Below are 17263 nucleotides of genomic sequence, written 5' to 3' on the forward strand. Positions count from 1 at the left end.
TAAGTTATCAATTTATACCACCCTTTGCACCAATCATTAGTTTTAAATATTTACTTATAATGTTCAATAAGTCTAATTACCAATTTTCTTCCCATCCGTATTCTATGCCACAAAATTATATACTATTTAATGATTGAACAATAAGAATATAAAAATTTGAATTGAATACTATAAAAGTTCACATAAAAACTTAATCCAAAATTTTGAACCCCTAACATTTTTTTTTCGCGTGTAAATTTAAAATTTTATTTTGAAAAGGTAGGAAAAGAGGTTAAAACTTATCATAAATTGGTAATGTTGAAAAATGAGCAAGTTAACAAATTAAGAGAAAACAAAATAATAAAATAAAACCAACAAATAATAATAATAATGAAACAAAAGTAGTTAATATAATGACAAAATAAAAAATTTGAAAAAAAAAATGATTGTGTGAAAAAAGAAGATTTGAGGGAAGACAATTCTAAATGGGTTAATTAGGTTTGATGGGTTACCCAATAATATCCATTTATTTAAATGAATATTATTGGATAATCCATTTATATCAATATGCAAAAACTTAAAATACTCATACCCATCTATTCATGAACGCGTATGAATAAATTTAACTAAGTAGATTTGTTTGCCGCCTATAATCACAACCTAACATGGTTGGTTCTTGATACTCATGCACAAATTCCTTCACCAAGGCCATAGGATCATATGCCATGACCAATACCCCAAAAAAAAAAGAAAAAGGGAACAAAAATATATTTTCCCAATATAGGTGTTGCGAGGCTTTGCTGCCGTTCCATGCGATAGCAATACATAACCATCCGGACCATGGCTAATAGTAGTATTTAGCCACCCTTCGCGATTCAGGTTCTTTTGACGAATCACTGAGCGTAATTGGTTGATTAAAAGCTTGCATTCCGAGCCAGGTGTCTCAAAGCTCATTATTGCTCGAGGAAGATCTTATTTAAAATGTGAAAGTGTAATGTCATGCCGTTCGAGGACTACTTTCTTAATGGTTAAGCATTAACATATCGAAGCAAAGTTGGGGCCACTGGTAATCGGAAAATGGCAATTTATACGCAACTCAAGGAACAAATGAAAAAGAAAGCCATTCGTCATCTGACAGGTCAAAACTCTCCCAAGAAAGTGGAAAGGGGCCACAAGGCCCTCTTTTTCGAGTTTTGGGACACTTCCATATCCCTTCCTATGGTCACCAGTTTTTAAACAGCAGAAGGAAAATCGTTATTCAAAGCCAAACATCTGTAGCACTTTTACTTTTAGATCCTTTGGCTAATTTTTTAAAACGAAATATGGTTGGTCCTACCATCTCAAGATAAAAGCATCTTTTTCTCCTTGCTTCTCCAATCCGCTTCCAAGTTTTATTTATTTGGCACTAAGGCAACAATCATTTTCCCACCCCTATCATTACTTCGCTGATAAGGGTTTCTTTTCTTAGTAATTCTGTTAAAATGCTTTCCCTTCCACCCCCACCCCCACCACCACCATGTACACCACCATCCCAGCAGCAAGCAGCTGCCTCTCCTCTGAAACAGATTATTATTACCTCAAAAGATGAACATCTTTTCCCATCAGAGCTGCCACATAGCTGCAAGAGACAACTGGGAGGCTACTCTAAACTCCAGAGACCATGCAGGACCAATCCCCTCATCTGGTGCGGATCAATCTTTTGCTTGATATTCAGCCTTCTCCTCATCTTCTTTGGCATTGCGACTCTGATCATCTTCCTTGACATAAAACCAAGAATTCCTTTGTTTGACACCCCCTCTGCAAGCCTTAAAGTGGTCTACATGGACTCTCCTCAGTTTCTAAACAGTGATTTTACATTTACAGCCAACTTCTCCAACCCAAACCCAAAACTTGATATCAGTTTTGACTATTTAAGCATTGAGCTGTACTCTTTTGACACTCGGATTGCAGCTCAAGCTCTTCAACCTTTCACTCAAAGACGAAAAGAAACAAGGTTAGTTGCTGTTCAAATGATATCAAGCCTGGTTTATATGCCACCCACTCATGCTTTTGAACTTCTAAGGCAAGTGCAGAACAACAGGGTTGTGTATCATATCAGAGGAACTTTCAGAGTAAGGTTTAGTCTAGGTGTAATTCACTTTTCGTATTGGCTGCATGCTACATGCCAGCTAGAGCTCACAAGCCCACCAACAGGCGTTCTTGTAGCTCACAGTTGCAGTACCAAAAAATGACAAGACACAAGAGTCTGTCCTTTTGTATCAGCTCCTTGTGTCTTCCCATCACAGATGATGTTCATCCACTCTGCATACCACTATTACAGGTAGAAGAATTTTCTATGGGTTGTAATTGTGAACATCCATTCAGCTTCTTGTTTCTTTACATCATAGATGATGCACATCCCTTCTGCATACCACTATTGCAGGTAGAGGAATTTTCTATGGGTTGCACTAATGTATAATCACAGCACTGGATGTAGAAAATGGGCTCCATTGAATCTGATGGCTTGCATCATTACATGTAAGTTTATTGCAATTAAGCACTTGAAACCAAATAAATAAAGCACACAAATAAAATGCAAAATGTCGATTAAAGAGAACCAGGTAAGTCATTAAATGAGCATCGCGTGGCTAATGAAAGAAATTGGCCTTTCTGTTTTGCTGGTTTTAGCACAAGTAGATCTTCAACTGTCCAAATGTAAGCATCCTGGTCAATATCCCTTGGCAAAATGATTGAAACCCAATTCTTCCACACTGCAAAGACCCTCATTGTTCTTGTGTGCTGCCGCTGTGACTCCAACAATTAGGATCCTTGATTTAGATAGCTGTATTTGTTAGAGAGTTTTGGATCCAATCAGCTTATTCTAATTGTCAGACTTATTTTTCTTGAAATCTTCATGGTTATAGCACTTGTACTAACTAGCTGAAAGGCACTCCAACAATAAGAATCACAGAAGTTTTTCTTATTCAATTCAACAATAGAAGATTCTAACTTTTATAGGAGATCCAGCTTTTGATTTAAAACTCCTAGTAGAAGAGATCATTATTTTCTAAGACATATTGTCGGCAAAAGTCATTACTGATACGTCAAGTTGTCCAATGAAAGGGAAGCCCTAACATTTGATAAATATAGATAAAAGCAAATATAAAAACCAGGAAGATGCGGCCTTATTTGTATTGGTCACATTTGGTTACACTAAGCCGCAAGGAAATATAAAAGCAAATATAAAAGCCAGGATGATGAGGCCCTATTTGTATTGGTCACATTGGTTACACCAAGCCGCAAGGAAATTCAAGGGTGGACAAGAAATTTAAACAATAGCAAGATAAATTAGCCACTTCTGCATCTCCTAATGCTATGATGCCGACAGATTTACACAACCATGCCAGATCATATTACTAAAGGAACTCCTCAGTCAAAATTCATTGATTAGGAGATGGAGGGCAGGGTCACATTTGGCGGAGAAGATGGAAGACAACAATCACTTACAATGACCAGATGTCCCAATATCTCATATTCTTAGCACAAATGTGAAACCAAATTTCAAATGGAAAGACGATTTGGAAAAATTACAGTAAATGTAACCCTTTCATTGTTAGTACACACTGATTGCCTGACTTATAAAATGTTCATGACTTAACACATTTTCCTCAACTGCCAACAACAATATGCTATCATCCAACAATGTCCACAACAACACCATCCCCAACATATTTGTGTGTTATTTCAGAAAGTACAAGATGAAAATAGAATTATTGCTAGGAAAAATGTCTAAAATCAGGGACTATTACCAAGTTAAAGAAACTTAAAGAAAAAGACAAAATAATTTAATGTATACTCAATAGGCAGCAACTATACATTCTTAGCCAATAAAAATAAGCAACGCAGTGGTTATCAGAGGGATAGCCTGAAAGAATGCCAGCATACTGTCTAAATAGGGTCAACCAGATACTGGCAATGATAATATTTACTCCAAATTCCATCTGTTTTAGATTTTTCATGACAACCCCACATTAAGCAAAATCCTAAGACCACTCTATATGGGCACTATGCCTCATTCTAAAGGTATCAATCTCACATTCGCGCTTCCTCTATCATTAGCTAAACTGCATGTCATAACCAGGTTGAACACAAAGTTTACTGAAAAGATGATCATCTTCCAAATGCTGGTAAAATATGAACCTAAGTTCTTGAGAATGCTAGAAAAGTCAAAGTGGCATGTATACTTCCAAAAGCAGAAGATTGAACTTTATTTGGAAAACAAGTAATAGAAGGAAGCATAAGACTGAAACAGGAGGCATTGAAGTATCGTCTAATATAACTTTTATTCTGTACTCTCAAACAGCGTTGTTACATTCTTATAACTCTCCTCACATTTCTGAAGGACTATAAGCTCGATGGTATCAACAGTCTAAAGCATCAGCATAGCTTAAAGCAATGAAAAACAAACAGGAATGGAGAAGTGAAAAAAAAAAGTACAAAACCTCATTCAACCCCAATGGTTTAGCTACTATTAACTTCAGATGGTGTCTTTGCTACAATAGACAAAGCGTGCAGTCCACTTTGCAACTCATCTTGCAACAAACCATATATCAATCTGTGCCTTTTAACCAAACTTTTACCTTCAAACTCCTCCGACACCACCTTGACGTTAAAATGTGTCTCCCCATCACTGCCCTTAACCCCAGCATGCCCAGCATGCTGATAAGATATATCTTCAACTTCCAATTCTACAGGCTTCAGCTCACTCACTAACTTCGCCTTGATCCTCATCCCCCTACTCCCCAATGCACCACCATTACCAGAATCCAATTTCAAATCAGTAACATCTTCTTCAGAACTCACTCTACTCTTTACATCCCCATTTCCACCGTCATTGTTTAATCCCGAATTTGACATCGAGCTTTCATCCGGGCTTTCAGATAACTGACCAACCGAATCTTCCGCCTTTTGAGCTTCCAAATACAATTGCAAGGCCTTCTTCTGCATTAATTTCAACATATTCAAAAACCCATTATTCCTAGAAGGTGTAAGACTCTGCTGCAACCCAAGAAGCACCGCAAAATCAGGTGTAACTCTCAAAATCTCCTCCACAGGACGGCCTGAAAGGCCTTGAACAAGCAAAGCAGCTAAGCCTTTGGTAAGAACTGAATCAGAATCAGCCTCAAAGACTACATTTTTATCCGAATCAAGGTATGTTCTGACCCATACCTGCGAAACGCAGCCTTGTACTTTGTTCTCACTGGTCTTAAACCGACCATCCAAAGGCCTTAAATTTCTTCCATAAAACAAGAGCTGCTCATACTTGGCCTTTGGTTCTTCAACGGCCTGGAAAAGTTTGATGATTTCTTGGAGCTTCGGGGGCAGCTCTTCAATGGGTTGGAGAGTGGCAGCTGGGGAAGCTGATGGTGTTGAAAATATTGGCTTTGTGGGTATTCTTTGAATTGTAATAGGCCTAGAGGAGAAAAGATTTGTGGGTTTTGAGTGCAAAGATGCAATCTTGGGGGTTTCAGAGTCTGGTGAATAGCGTGGGCGCGCGAGCAATTGTGGGTTTTTGGTGGAGAATAAGCGAAAAGAAGGGGAAATTGACATTGGTTTTTCGATTTGGGAACAGAAAAGAGGGACAGGGATTGGAATTCGCAAACTAAGATTTTGAAGGGAAGCTTTGGGGTTGAAGAGAGGAAAGGGAGGAGACGAGCTGAGGGCTTGAATTGTTGTTCTTGCTCTCATGTGATGTCCCAGCAGATGGAAATACAAAAGAAGAAGATTCAATGCTACGACAAAAAGACAAAATCGCCAATACAAATGTCTCTACCAGAAACCAGAATCACCATTGACCACAAAAATTGAAACTCCAGCGGCTGCTGAATGCAATTTCGGCTTCTCAAGTCAAAGGGTCAATTATTGATACGGAACTTTTATTCTGGGAATAAAATATGATTCAACTTAGATCGATACATTAATCAAAATCAGATGCCAGTCCCCCTCCTTGTGCAGTATGGGAAGAAGGGGTACTTTTGGGCAGGCCTTGATCACGATGCGTGAAAAGGGCTGGCCCAATTGAGTGATGAGGACCCTTGATCCCTCAAAGAACGGGCCATCAATTTCCTGACGGGAAAGCGTGGTCATCCGGATTGCAAAATCCTTTGCGCAAGTCCAACCCCCCAAAGCTAGGCCTGTCAACGGGTCGGGTCTAGACCGGATCCGGATCGGATCCGTGAAATTATTGTGGGTATGGGTAGGGATTTAATTCCGTTTCCCGGATCCGGATCCGGATCCGTTTTGTCAAACAAAAAAACGGGTCGGATACGGAATATAGTATTCCGACCCGTATTAGACCCGGATCCGGATATAAATGAATTAATAATTTAAAATATATATTTATCAATATAATTTGATTAGGGTGATGTATTTTAATAAAGTTAATTTGATTTCTTTTCTTATTTGGTTTTTTCTTTGCATTAGTTAGAAATTAGTTTACAAATATATTTTTTTCTCATTTTTATTAAAAATTATAAATTTTGGTAAATTTGTTCGGGTAGACCCGGATTCGGATCCGGGATCCGCCGGATCCGGATCCGGAACATAGAATAAAAGACCCGTCGGGTAAACGGGTCGAATCCGGATCCGGCACAGTAATTCGGGTCCGGGTCCGGAATAATGAATTCCGGCCCGGACCCGGCCCGTTGACAGCCCTACCCAAAGCCAAGAAGCCTTCATGATATGTATGTCACCAATGAGATAGAAACTATCCATTGCCGATTTCTAATTTTTCCCCTTCTTCAGTTGATAAAAAGGTTGGATTTTGGAAAAATTCATAGCGTGTTACCATTCTATGAAGATCAATTGTAATTTACTATATCGTGCCATAACAAATTTTCTTACCAAAGAAAGCATGATGCAGCCCAACATTTTCCTCCATATGTTTCCGCTATGTACACATGCTTCTGGTAGAGGATATGGTTGGTTCAAGAGGACTGCTCAACGTATTAGAGGATGTTTTCTATCAAAAGTTGATGTTACACGGAATTAGCTAGAGCAAGAATTTTCTCAAGGCGTGAAATTTAAGTTTGTGTAGTATTAAACATACAACAAACTATATGTTGTCTATAAAAAGCAGTCCAAGTAAGAAATCTAGCTCTTCAACTTCAAATAAAACTACAATCCACGATTTGTAGGACTGACATACAGAGAAGACTGTAACACAAGTGTAGGGTTGGCGAGACTAATTTCATTAGTAATATGCAGAATATAGACTCTGATAGTGTGAACAAGGATTTGTACTTTGCTAGGAAGTACAGTGGAGACATCATTCAAATGAATACACTTGGCATTTTGCAGTCAATCCCCTTGCTCTGCTAGATGCCACAAGAGGGAGAAAACCTAATACTTGTACTCTTTCACATACAAACTCTCTGAGGCCAATCCACCAGCACTTCCACCAGCATATTTCCCAAGAGTAGCATCCGAATTAGCTTTGCATCTTGCCAAAAATGCATCTTGAGCTTTCTCCACGTTCTCCTTCTTGCCAGCCCATATCTTGAGTGTGCTTTGCTGCAGAGCACGCCCAAATGAGAATGAGAGTGTCCATGGCTTCAGCACCTCCAACTTGTTCATCCCATTCAGGTTTAGTGTTGCCTCTTCCTCACTTTGTCCACCTGACAGAAATACAATCCCTGGCACTGCCGCTGGAACAGTTCGGCGCAGTGCTGTAACGGTGTACTCGGCAATTACTTCTGGTGCCACCTGTCAAACAGATCAAGCATTTGCATTGGTTGTCATCACTCTCAAGGCGCTCTATATTTATCATTAGATTATTTCCCTGTTAGCAATTAAGCTCACTTTTGGAGTGGCTAGGTACAGGATATGTGATGTCACTCTTGGATTGGCTTCATAAGTAGACAATAATAAGTTAATTAACTCTATGCCATATTCCTACTGGAGAAATATCCATTAGCACTGTCGCAGCCAAATTAAGCGTGTTTAGATAGGAAATTATTTGGAATAATTTTTTTTTAAAAAATATATATATATTATAATACTTCTTTTAATGTGATGTATCCGAGATTTAAAAAAAAAGATTGAAAATGTGTTGATAATGCCGTAAATAAAAATTTGCAAATAAAATACAATCTAAACAAACCTTATATTTACATACTAGTCCAAGGTATAATCAAACTATGTACGGCTTTGGCATTACCTTTGGGCTATCAGAGCCAGGCGTGACCATGTTAGGCTTTAAGAGTGTTCCTTCAAGAAGAACATGGTGGTCACTCAGGGCCTTGTAAACGGCTGCAAGAACAATCTCCGTAACAGCCGCACATTTTTTAATGTCATGGTTTCCATCAGTCAGAATTTCTGGCTCAACAATTGGGACAAGTCCATTCTCTTGACAGATAATGGCATAGCGAGCCAAACCCTGCGCATTCTGCTGGACGGATAGCTCCGATGGTTCAGTAGGACCAATTTTCAGGACTGCGCGCCACTTGGCAAAACGTGCACCTGCCCTGTAATACTGTGCGCAACGAGCTCCAAGGGAATCAAGCCCTTGAGTGGTAGTCTCGCCATTTGTCCCTGCCAGTTCAACGACTCCCTTGTCGACTTTGATCCCGGGAACCACATTGTTTTCTTGAAGGACTTCGACGAAGGGCTTCCCGTCTGATGTTTTCTGGTAAAGGGTTTCCTCAAAGAGTATTACGCCGGAGAGGCAAGCGAGGGCCCCTGGTGAGGTGAAGAGGAGCTCACGAAGAGCTTGACGGTTAGACTCTATGTTCTCCACATTAATGCTAGCCAAACGCTTGCCAATAGTGCCAGTGCTCTCATCAGCTGCCAAAATACCCTTCCCAGGGGTGGCAATGTAGTTGGCAGTCTTGATGAGTTCTTCTGTACAAGCAACAGCAAAGATTTTCGAGTCAGAAATAAAGCTCCATGCTCTGTTGATGCATTCACGAGTAATAACATATATAGATGACACGCAATAGAAATTTGTCTAACAAATTACTGCGTAAAGAATGCACAGAACGAATATAAACAGAGTGGAATCCATCATCCATGCAATACCGAAGCTCACTGACACAGCAAAATGGATACGGAATTGCATGCAGACGTACATAAAAGTTGATAAGGGGTTGAAGAGAGAAAGAAACGGTGTGCGCACCGGCATACTTTCCCACAAAGGCCGACATGATTGTTTGGCTTTCGTTAAGGATAATGCAGCAGCGAGTCAAGCGAACAACACAAATTAGAAACAATGGTGCACGTCAAGAAGAACCAATCTATCAAGATAACCTTAACGGAATATACCTCCGTTATCGCCACGTGTCCTGACATTAGCCCAACGAAAGTTATCATGTAGGGATAGTGGAACGAGTGATCAATCTCATTGCCAAATGGCGCGCTGTTTGGCATTGGCAAGAAATTAAATTAGTGTCGAGGGAAGCAAACTGATCCCTCATCCCAAATTTGTTCATTTGGGAGCCCTCCAAAAGAGTTTTAATACCCCGGGGTCCCAAGCCTTCCTTCCCAGGAAAACCAAAACTAGAACTCAAGAAACCAAGGAAGAGTTTCCGGCGCCCAACAGATTTGGTGGGCTCCTTTTCTCTGACCATCACAACCCTTTCGACCTGTCTTTCGGTCACCCCCCCGAAGGACGTTGGAGGAGCGTCACACTGAAATGATTTTTGGCCTCTGGAAATGCATCCAATCTTTCTTTGGATAGTTCGCAGTTTCTTTTTATTGAAAACATGCAATTTTGACTTACAAGATGACTGTTATAAGAACGCTTCAAAGTTCACCTGAAATGAGAAATAACGCAACCAGAAAACTTGGCAGTGCCATGCATGCCAATGTTTGAACGAACAGCAACTATAGAGGGTAGGAAATTTGCAGTGTCCTCTAAATATTGCCCCTTTAAGGACGTAACACTGGCACATGTAACACCTATAAAATGCCAGGACAACAATAGACAATACACGCAGTAGGACATACATCGCACACATCCTGCTACCTGCAGTTGATTGATTTTCTATCCTCCTCCTATGTTTTTCTTATGAATCAGCAAAAAAGCATATGAGATATGCCTCTTTTTTTTAAAGGAAAAACAGTCAAAACTTTTTCAGAATCTAGCAATAGCTGCCTCACTGGTTCATTAAATTCAGCAGAGTACTCTTTCCAGTGGCTGACGATCGGGGTTCAATCATCATCTGTGCCAAAATATCGGTCACCAAACTCTCCCATGCCTGGGATAACACGGAAATCTTCATTTAATCCAACTTCAATCTCAGATGTCACAATCTTTATTTTAGGGAAACGCTTACAGACTACATGTACTCCTTTTGGTGCCTGGAATTAAAGGAAAAAAAAAACGGAGGAATCCCACATTAATCTTCCACTTATCTGTGCCATAAACTTAGACACAAAAGCCCATAAACTTACTGAAATGAGATTAAGGAATATGATGTTGGATTCGGGTACTCCCTTCCTTAGAAGTAAAGAAATAGCTTGAACAGCCGAATTTCCTGAAGAAGGCTTCACAATCAGGACATTGATAAATGAAAGCCCACATGCTCAGAACAAAATTGTTTCACGTTCATCGTATTTAGCTTTCCTCTTCAAATAGACTAACCTGTTCCCAGGATGGGGTCTAACAATAAGACATGCCTATTCGAAATATCTTGTGGAAGTTTCTCGTAGATCAACTGCAATCAAAATATCAAAAGAAAAGGGTTCAATTAAAAGGAAAAAGAAATAAAGAGTCACTTCAGGAATTGGGGCTTGGGGAAACCAGCTTACCTGCTGACCGTTATCACCCTCTCTATGGATTAGAATCTTGCCGATCTTGATACCTTTGCAGCATGCTCGCAAGGCGTTCTCCATACTTTCACCACTAAGACCAAACAAGAAATATCAAAAGGCTTGAAATACATAGCAATTTTAGTTTCTGCTATGAAGGCAAGAAGCAGCAGCAACAAGCGTGGAGATTAACATGGAAAGATCACATCCCCCTGATTGGAAATAGGTAGCAAATTATAAAGATTTCTGCATATCTAAAATGCATTTGGCATGTAAAGAAGAGAACACATTCAAGCAGATCAAAGAATAATATTCATTCAAATGTGACACTTAAAAGCATTGAGACTGGATGATGTAGCACCTTCTTATTACAGAGGCACCACATAATCTCTTGCAAAAGTCCACACCAGTGTATACAGATCCTGCAATTCCATAGAATGTATAAATATTAAGCCAATAATAGGCTTTGCATGTCCACATGTAAATAAGCAAAAAAAAAAGGGTATATTTTTAGTCTATCATTTTGTATAGTAAAAACTAGAATAATCTTTACCCAGGAAAAGCTTCTTATGCGTGCTAATTGACTTAGAAAACACACTGGCATAATCTGGATTCTCTGGAACCAGATGATACCCCAACCTTGTAAAAATTAATATGCAATGAATTTCTGATGTAGCTTGACGAGGAAACTGTCAGGCATAGGTACAGGATCCTTTACAAGTAAGACCTACTGCACGTGAAATTTCCCCTGGCCTCATTCTTAGTGACATTGTTACGTTAAAGGAATTACAGAAAAAGAAGCCTAAAGATAGCATTAGGCAACTTGTCCTTCAAAATAACAACATTCCCAGCAACATACTTTTGCTTAGCAGCAGAAGAAGTAAATCAATTAACTATCATTCATCAAGAGGAAGCCCAGAACTGGTTCCACCTAAACTGGCATTTACCCATTTAACTAACAAGTATGGAACTTGGATTCACTTTCAAGCCAGAATGGAAGAATCTAATAACTGCATCCTCCCGATTTTTCAATTTGCCACTTGTTAAATTTTAACTAGACAGAAGACTTACCAGTTGGGGTGATCACCTGCTTTTCTGTAAATGGAAGATGTCCTAGACCATGTTCAACAACCTAGATATCGCAAAGTCTACTTGGTAAGTAAGCGGAAAATAAATTAATTGTTCTCTTTGGAAATTGAAAGCTTAAGATCTGTCACAACAATCTGACAGTGGCAATTACCCACCAGACGTATTAATCTATCAGCATAGAAGACAAAATCATGTTTTGTTGTTTGGGAATCACGTATAAGTGTATGCATACCACGAATCTGGAAAAGAAACAATAATTGGGATCAAACAGGTAACTCAATTTAACCTATTAAGAGCATTAAATGACCTTAAATTAACAACGGAAAATCATCTAGTGAAGAATCATCTGAATGGCGCATGGACAGTTTATGAAGCTAGCAAAGGTGGAGACAATACCTGAAAAGTTGAGTGAATCACATACAAATTAGGATATATTTTACAAAGATCATGTTGACCAAGTTTTGTGCGAATATGTTGAACAATCAAATCAATGGCAACAGGATTGTCTCCTCCTCGGGGAATGATAATATCTGCATACTTCTTTGTTGGAAGAATAAAATCATCGAAAGCTGGCTTCACAAACTTTGAGTACTGAAAGAACAATAAAAGCTAGTGGTTACTCAAAATGTATCACTTAAAGAAGAAGAAAATTGTCATTAATGCATCTTTTATGGAATTTGCGTATATATTGTCTGATGAAGGGAGTCAAGGCCTCTATGTTTTGGCTTTCATAGGATGACTTATAATTTAGTTTCTTTTCGAACTCATCTAAAAGTGTGGAAAGTTTGTCTGTATGGTTTGGACAAATCTTTACACTAGCAATTTGCTTTCTACACAAATTCAAACAAAATGAAAAGGCATAGTTTTGGCCTCTTTGTGCCAGTGGAATAAAAGACTTCTGAATGAACATCATATTATCTGATGAAGACAAAGTTCGCTGAGCCCTTATGTACACTACCCTAATTTTCCGTAGAAGCAGCATTTCAAAGCTCAAAGTCTTCTGCAATCTTCCAATCCCCACGTTGTCTTCCACGTGCCCAACACAATAAAAATCCCAAGTCCCAATGCTAGTTAAGGTTTAGGTACAAAGAATTTGGAAACAGACCGGATAAATTCTAGTTGGAAGTTTTTCTTTGCAAATCAATTAGGATGGAGTTTCAGAACAAGCTTATCTTGCAAGAAAACATCAAAACCACTCGCCCCCTCCCGGCCCACCAGAATCAAAGAGGGGAGGAATAAGATCATGAAACATTGGATGACCAGCCGAACTATTAGCTTTACTAATGAAATATTATAGATTAAGAATTTGTTCACAGCCCAAAGTTCATTCAGCAATGCGTCATAGTAAATTGCTAGTTTACATGCAACACTTCAGAGAGCTTGTTAACAGAAATCATACACGAACTGGGGCTTCTCTGAATTCATAAGTGACAAAGAGGCAATTTATCAAAGAAAGGGATGGAAAACAGTGCGAGTTGTTCTAAACTTTTTTGAATAAGCGATGAGATTCTGCCAACCTGGTCTAACACCATTCCAATATCTCTACCCTTCTCAACTGTATCACGTCTGATTCTTCTGGCCAAGCGTACATCAGCATCTGCACTGAAAGTTTTAGGTAGTGAAACCAAAATGAACCAAGAAATAACAGAAGGAACAAAAATAGACCTTATGTATAAACCATCTTTCAAAATTACATTTTCCATGAAATAGCCACAAAAATAACAAAATTACATTTTCCATGAAATAGCCACAAAAATAACAATAAGTAAAAGTAATAATAAGTGGAAGGCAACCAGATCCAAGAAAACACACTATCTTCTTACAACAAGCAAATCTTAAATTTCTACAATAAGTATCACATTTCAACACCGATATTGTGAAGCTATCTGTCAATTATTATATGGAATAAGATAAAAAAAAACCAAAGTTTCCAATTTCAGAAAGGCATGATGTGTAATTAAGTTACCAAGGTAGATATTTATTTAAAAAAAACAAACATTAACAGAAATGAAGGGAGTTAACCTGTATCTACAAATATCTTCATGCTCATCAAATCTCGAACACGCGGATCGTGAAAAATGAGAATGCCCTCCAAAATGATAACATCTGAAGGATTTACCTGCAAACATTCCATCACAAAAAGATAATTTGTAATGCAACTATGAAGGAAATGAGAAAGAAGTATTAAGAAGGATTCATCTGCGCTTTAGGATCAAGTTGATTATCTTTTCACAAAAGAAAAAAGAATCAATATTAAGATTCATTGAGTGAATAAGAGACGCAGGATAATACACATATGAGGTTGAAACCTATGGATGCATTCATCCATGATTAAGCCACTAACAATATTCCAATTTTTCCAGTGCCAAACGCAGCTCATCTTCCATGGCCTTGTCACATGATATAAGTTCAAAGTTAAAGGAAAAGACATGTTAAAAAAACAAATCAAATTACCCTTCTACGAGGGAAAATGTCATTTTTGTAACTCTTGAAGTCATATTTGGGAATATCTACTGCTTGGCCATGCTTCAATTTCTCCATAGCACAAAGTAATTGCTCAGTGTCAAATGCATCTGAAGAAAATCATATTAAAACTAGCATCAGAGTCACATAAAGATAACAATAAAAAGTGAAGCAGAAATTCAGTTTAAACTAATTTAATACGGAAATTTTTGTACCCTCATTAATTTAATAAGAGCTATTCTTCATATGACTTCAATACACTACCACAGAATATTCTAAGAACTTGTCTCATTTCGCATAAAATAAAATGCTCTTAGAGATATCACAGTATCAGACTATGATAGACAGGAAGTTGGAAAGAACAACTTCGAAAGTGTAAATGCCTGACATCTCGAAAGTACTCTCTTCAAATCTTCTTTTTGGAACAGAACATTGAGACTTGTCAGACAATCACTGTACATGGTAGACTAATTCATGAGTTCTGAATGGTGAAATTCTATCAGGCTAATCACATTTTACTTCTTCCAGTAAGAGTAGATTACTTCCTTTCTCAACTGAGGAATTATCCCAAACATTCGTGAATTACGCAAGACAAAACTTACCAGGATGGTCAAAATTGTATTCTTGCACTCTTGTAAGTTCTTCTGGTGTCAAATTGTAATAAAAGGAATCCTGCCAATCCACAATCAGTTGTGTATGGCTAAAGAGAAACATTATTAACTTCAAAAGAACCCAAAAGCATAAAAAAATCCAAATAATGGCAGAGAATTTCAATTCTGCTCAGTCCAAATGAGATGCTAATTAAAAGCAGAATAACACACAAGATGTCAGAAGATATGAACAGCTACACAACAAGGAAACAGTGGGAGCTACATCTAATTCCTATTTCGAATGTCAATCTAGAAGTCAATCTGACAAGGAATTATCCTAGTCCTAAGAGCGGTGCTGGGTCAAACAACTAAGAAGCATTTTGTAAAGAAACAATAAAGGTTGTGCATGAACGTAATATGACTAGAAGGAAATAGGAATACTACTACCAAGAAGGTGAACGTGCTTTTCACTATACTAGATGCCACCAAAAACCAAAGATTGGAAAAGTGTTGACAGAGAACAAACCAGGTAAATTCATTATAATGGGGGCACATATTTAATTACTGTCAACTCAAATATGCGAGTTAAGAGCAGAGGACGAAAAAAAATGCCAGCAGTAACAATGAAGAGCTCAATCATTCATTTTGCCGCAGCAAAGGGCAATGTGTGCTTCGTACAGGAATGCTAGACCTGGTTAACAAGTACAACACGCTGATCATGAAGTTGCTCAATAATCATATCACAAACTGTGGTCTTCCCTGATGCTGCACCTCCAGCAACTCCTGCACGAAAGTATTCTTGCATCAGCACGGATCAATGTAACAAAATATTTTAACCTGATTCTTAGAGAAATAAACTAGATACAGTATGCCAGCTGGGGAGAAAAGAAAAGGTGATTGACTAAAGGACACAAAACAAAGCTCCCTAGTTTGCTGATTTCAGAGCATGGAAATTGCCAATTGAATCATAATATGTATCCCGTATCGAAAGGTACCGATGACAAAGGGTTGCTTGTGCACATCTTCTGCAGAGGTTGTCGGTTGCTCAACTTCTGAAGTACTGGAGATTAATCCATCCAAGTGGAATCCAGAGAAATGAACCCCTGAAGAAGCCTCTATCAAATCTTCAACAGGTTTTGAACCCATTAGTTGATCCTGCATTTAAGCAATTTGTTAATAGAAAGCAAACAAGGGGGCAGGGAAAGGGATGAGCTTCAAGACTTGTACAGCAAAAGATGCGTATAAAGCACTAACAAACATACGAATCCCATGTAACAAGCTGCCAAACAATGCATTTCCAAATCAACTATACATCCCTGGACTCATGAGGATTCAAGAAAGGGTCAGTATTTTATGCCCCTGAATGAACAGGAGAAAATTAGCCATCTTGCAGCACAAATTTACAATAAACAATACATCAGTACCCAAAACTAAGTACAGACATCAGATGTTTTGGCAGATAAGTAATGATAACATTCGAGGGACACACGTTTTAGTGGCCATTCTAGCTTCAAGGCCTTTTGACAATAATAATCAATAAAATCACTTCCTCACAAAACAAGAACTTAAAGAATGAAGCCAGTTTAACAAAAAATAAAAAATAAAAACAACAACAACAACAAAGGAGAAACATTTAAGAAGATCATCTAAAGCATCAACTGCAGCAGCAACACGTGCTGACCACTGCCATATAGACACCAATAAACATGGATTGTTTTGGGTTTCTTTTTTATAAATTTTTCGTTTTTCCCTCTCAAAAATCGATACTTTACTTGAACATCTGTCCACTAGACTCAACACGTACATTTTTCAACCAACTGTCGACTTACTGGATCCAAAAATAACAGCAGCACCCTTGATATATCAAAACACAAAGATTATAGAACTAGGCTTTTTGATTTAAGCCTCCAATAATCAAATCCATAGAGTAGTCACCATAACACAGGATATGGCCTCAAATAATCACAGAAATTAACAGAAAAAGGTCCTAAATTGAATGCAGCTGAAGTTTAGCAGAAATTGATCAATGTAGATCGAGTGAGATACCTTATAACTGGATATCAGATTATAGAAAGAGGGGAAATGCTCAAATAGCTCCTCCAATGCACAAATACTATGGATTTGAGGGACTTGAGATGCAATTGTGTTAAAATAATATTGGTGAAATGATGAGTGAAGCTTCGAAGGAAGAGAGATTCACGCACAGTTATACGCAGACACCTGCGCAGACTCAACACTGACTCAGCAACGAACAAGATGAAGATGAATTTATAGGGTAGAGGAGAGAGAGAGAGAGAGAGGAGCTTTTTTGGCCTTTCATGCGTCTTGATTCTTTATTTTTTTCTTTTATATAT

At 38.3% G+C, this 17263-nt stretch overlaps 4 protein-coding genes across 6 annotated transcripts; 1 reads left to right on the forward strand and 3 right to left on the reverse strand.

Moving 5' to 3' along the window:
* Positions 1–1394: 1394 nt before the first annotated feature.
* LOC113757705 (NDR1/HIN1-like protein 6) lies at positions 1395–2500 on the forward strand. Its single transcript, XM_027300849.1, has one exon. It carries the CDS (start codon positions 1461–1463, stop codon positions 2208–2210), a length of 750 nt encoding a protein of 249 aa, XP_027156650.1. The 5' UTR covers positions 1395–1460; the 3' UTR covers positions 2211–2500.
* A 1762-nt stretch (positions 2501–4262) lies between these two features.
* On the reverse strand, positions 4263–5860 carry LOC113757702 (sufE-like protein 1, chloroplastic/mitochondrial). Its single transcript, XM_027300844.1, has one exon. It carries the CDS (start codon positions 5704–5706, stop codon positions 4480–4482), a length of 1227 nt encoding a protein of 408 aa, XP_027156645.1. The 5' UTR covers positions 5707–5860; the 3' UTR covers positions 4263–4479.
* A 1174-nt stretch (positions 5861–7034) lies between these two features.
* On the reverse strand, positions 7035–9219 carry LOC113757703 (fructose-bisphosphate aldolase 5, cytosolic). 2 transcript variants are annotated; one of them, XM_027300846.1, is made up of 3 exons: positions 9134–9219; positions 8177–8856; positions 7035–7722 (listed from the first exon to the last, which is right to left on the reverse strand). In XM_027300846.1, exons 1-3 carry the CDS (start codon positions 9159–9161, stop codon positions 7360–7362), a joined length of 1071 nt encoding a protein of 356 aa, XP_027156647.1. In that variant the 5' UTR covers positions 9162–9219; the 3' UTR covers positions 7035–7359. The 2 variants fall into 2 exon arrangements, with proteins under 2 accessions (XP_027156647.1, XP_027156646.1); XM_027300845.1 differs by having other exon boundaries at positions 8177–8859.
* Positions 9220–9783: 564 nt separating this feature from the next.
* LOC113757704 (uridine kinase-like protein 3) lies at positions 9784–17179 on the reverse strand. 2 transcript variants are annotated; one of them, XM_027300847.1, is made up of 16 exons: positions 16956–17179; positions 16172–16268; positions 15905–16064; positions 15601–15692; positions 14922–14991; positions 14311–14429; positions 13879–13975; positions 13374–13453; positions 12253–12447; positions 12012–12095; positions 11839–11899; positions 11129–11189; positions 10768–10861; positions 10601–10673; positions 10411–10493; positions 9784–10317 (listed from the first exon to the last, which is right to left on the reverse strand). In XM_027300847.1, exons 2-16 carry the CDS (start codon positions 16202–16204, stop codon positions 10168–10170), a joined length of 1452 nt encoding a protein of 483 aa, XP_027156648.1. In that variant the 5' UTR covers positions 16205–16268; positions 16956–17179; the 3' UTR covers positions 9784–10167. The 2 variants fall into 2 exon arrangements, with proteins under 2 accessions (XP_027156648.1, XP_027156649.1); XM_027300848.1 differs by lacking the exon at positions 16172–16268.
* Positions 17180–17263: the final 84 nt, after the last annotated feature.

Source organism: Coffea eugenioides, unplaced genomic scaffold, assembly GCF_003713205.1.
Source record: "Coffea eugenioides isolate CCC68of unplaced genomic scaffold, Ceug_1.0 ScVebR1_3253;HRSCAF=4434, whole genome shotgun sequence".
In the NCBI taxonomy this organism is placed as follows: Eukaryota; Viridiplantae; Streptophyta; class Magnoliopsida; order Gentianales; family Rubiaceae; genus Coffea; species Coffea eugenioides.

Excerpts from the sequence above, each read along its gene's own strand:
- LOC113757704 (XM_027300847.1), bottom strand. The coding sequence starts at position 16,204 with ATGCATTGTTTGGCAGCTTGTTACATGGGATTC. Across the intron at positions 12,096-12,252 it reads TGATTCACTCAACTTTTCAG|ATTCGTGGTATGCATACACT; the intron begins GTATTGTCTCCA and ends TTTCTTTTCCAG. Across the intron at positions 11,190-11,838 it reads GCAGGTGATCACCCCAACTG|GATCTGTATACACTGGTGTG; the intron begins GTAAGTCTTCTG and ends ATGGAATTGCAG.
- LOC113757703 (XM_027300845.1), bottom strand. The coding sequence starts at position 9,161 with ATGTCGGCCTTTGTGGGAAAGTATGCCG. Across the intron at positions 8,860-9,133 it reads CTTTGTGGGAAAGTATGCCG|AAGAACTCATCAAGACTGCC; the intron begins GTGCGCACACCG and ends TTGCTTGTACAG. Across the intron at positions 7,723-8,176 it reads CTGGCTCTGATAGCCCAAAG|GTGGCACCAGAAGTAATTGC; the intron begins GTAATGCCAAAG and ends TCTGTTTGACAG.
- LOC113757705 (XM_027300849.1), top strand. The coding sequence starts at position 1,461 with ATGCTTTCCCTTCCACCCCCACCCCCACCACCACCATGTACACCACCA.
- LOC113757702 (XM_027300844.1), bottom strand. The coding sequence starts at position 5,706 with ATGAGAGCAAGAACAACAATTCAAGCCCTCAGCTCGTCTCCTCCCTTT.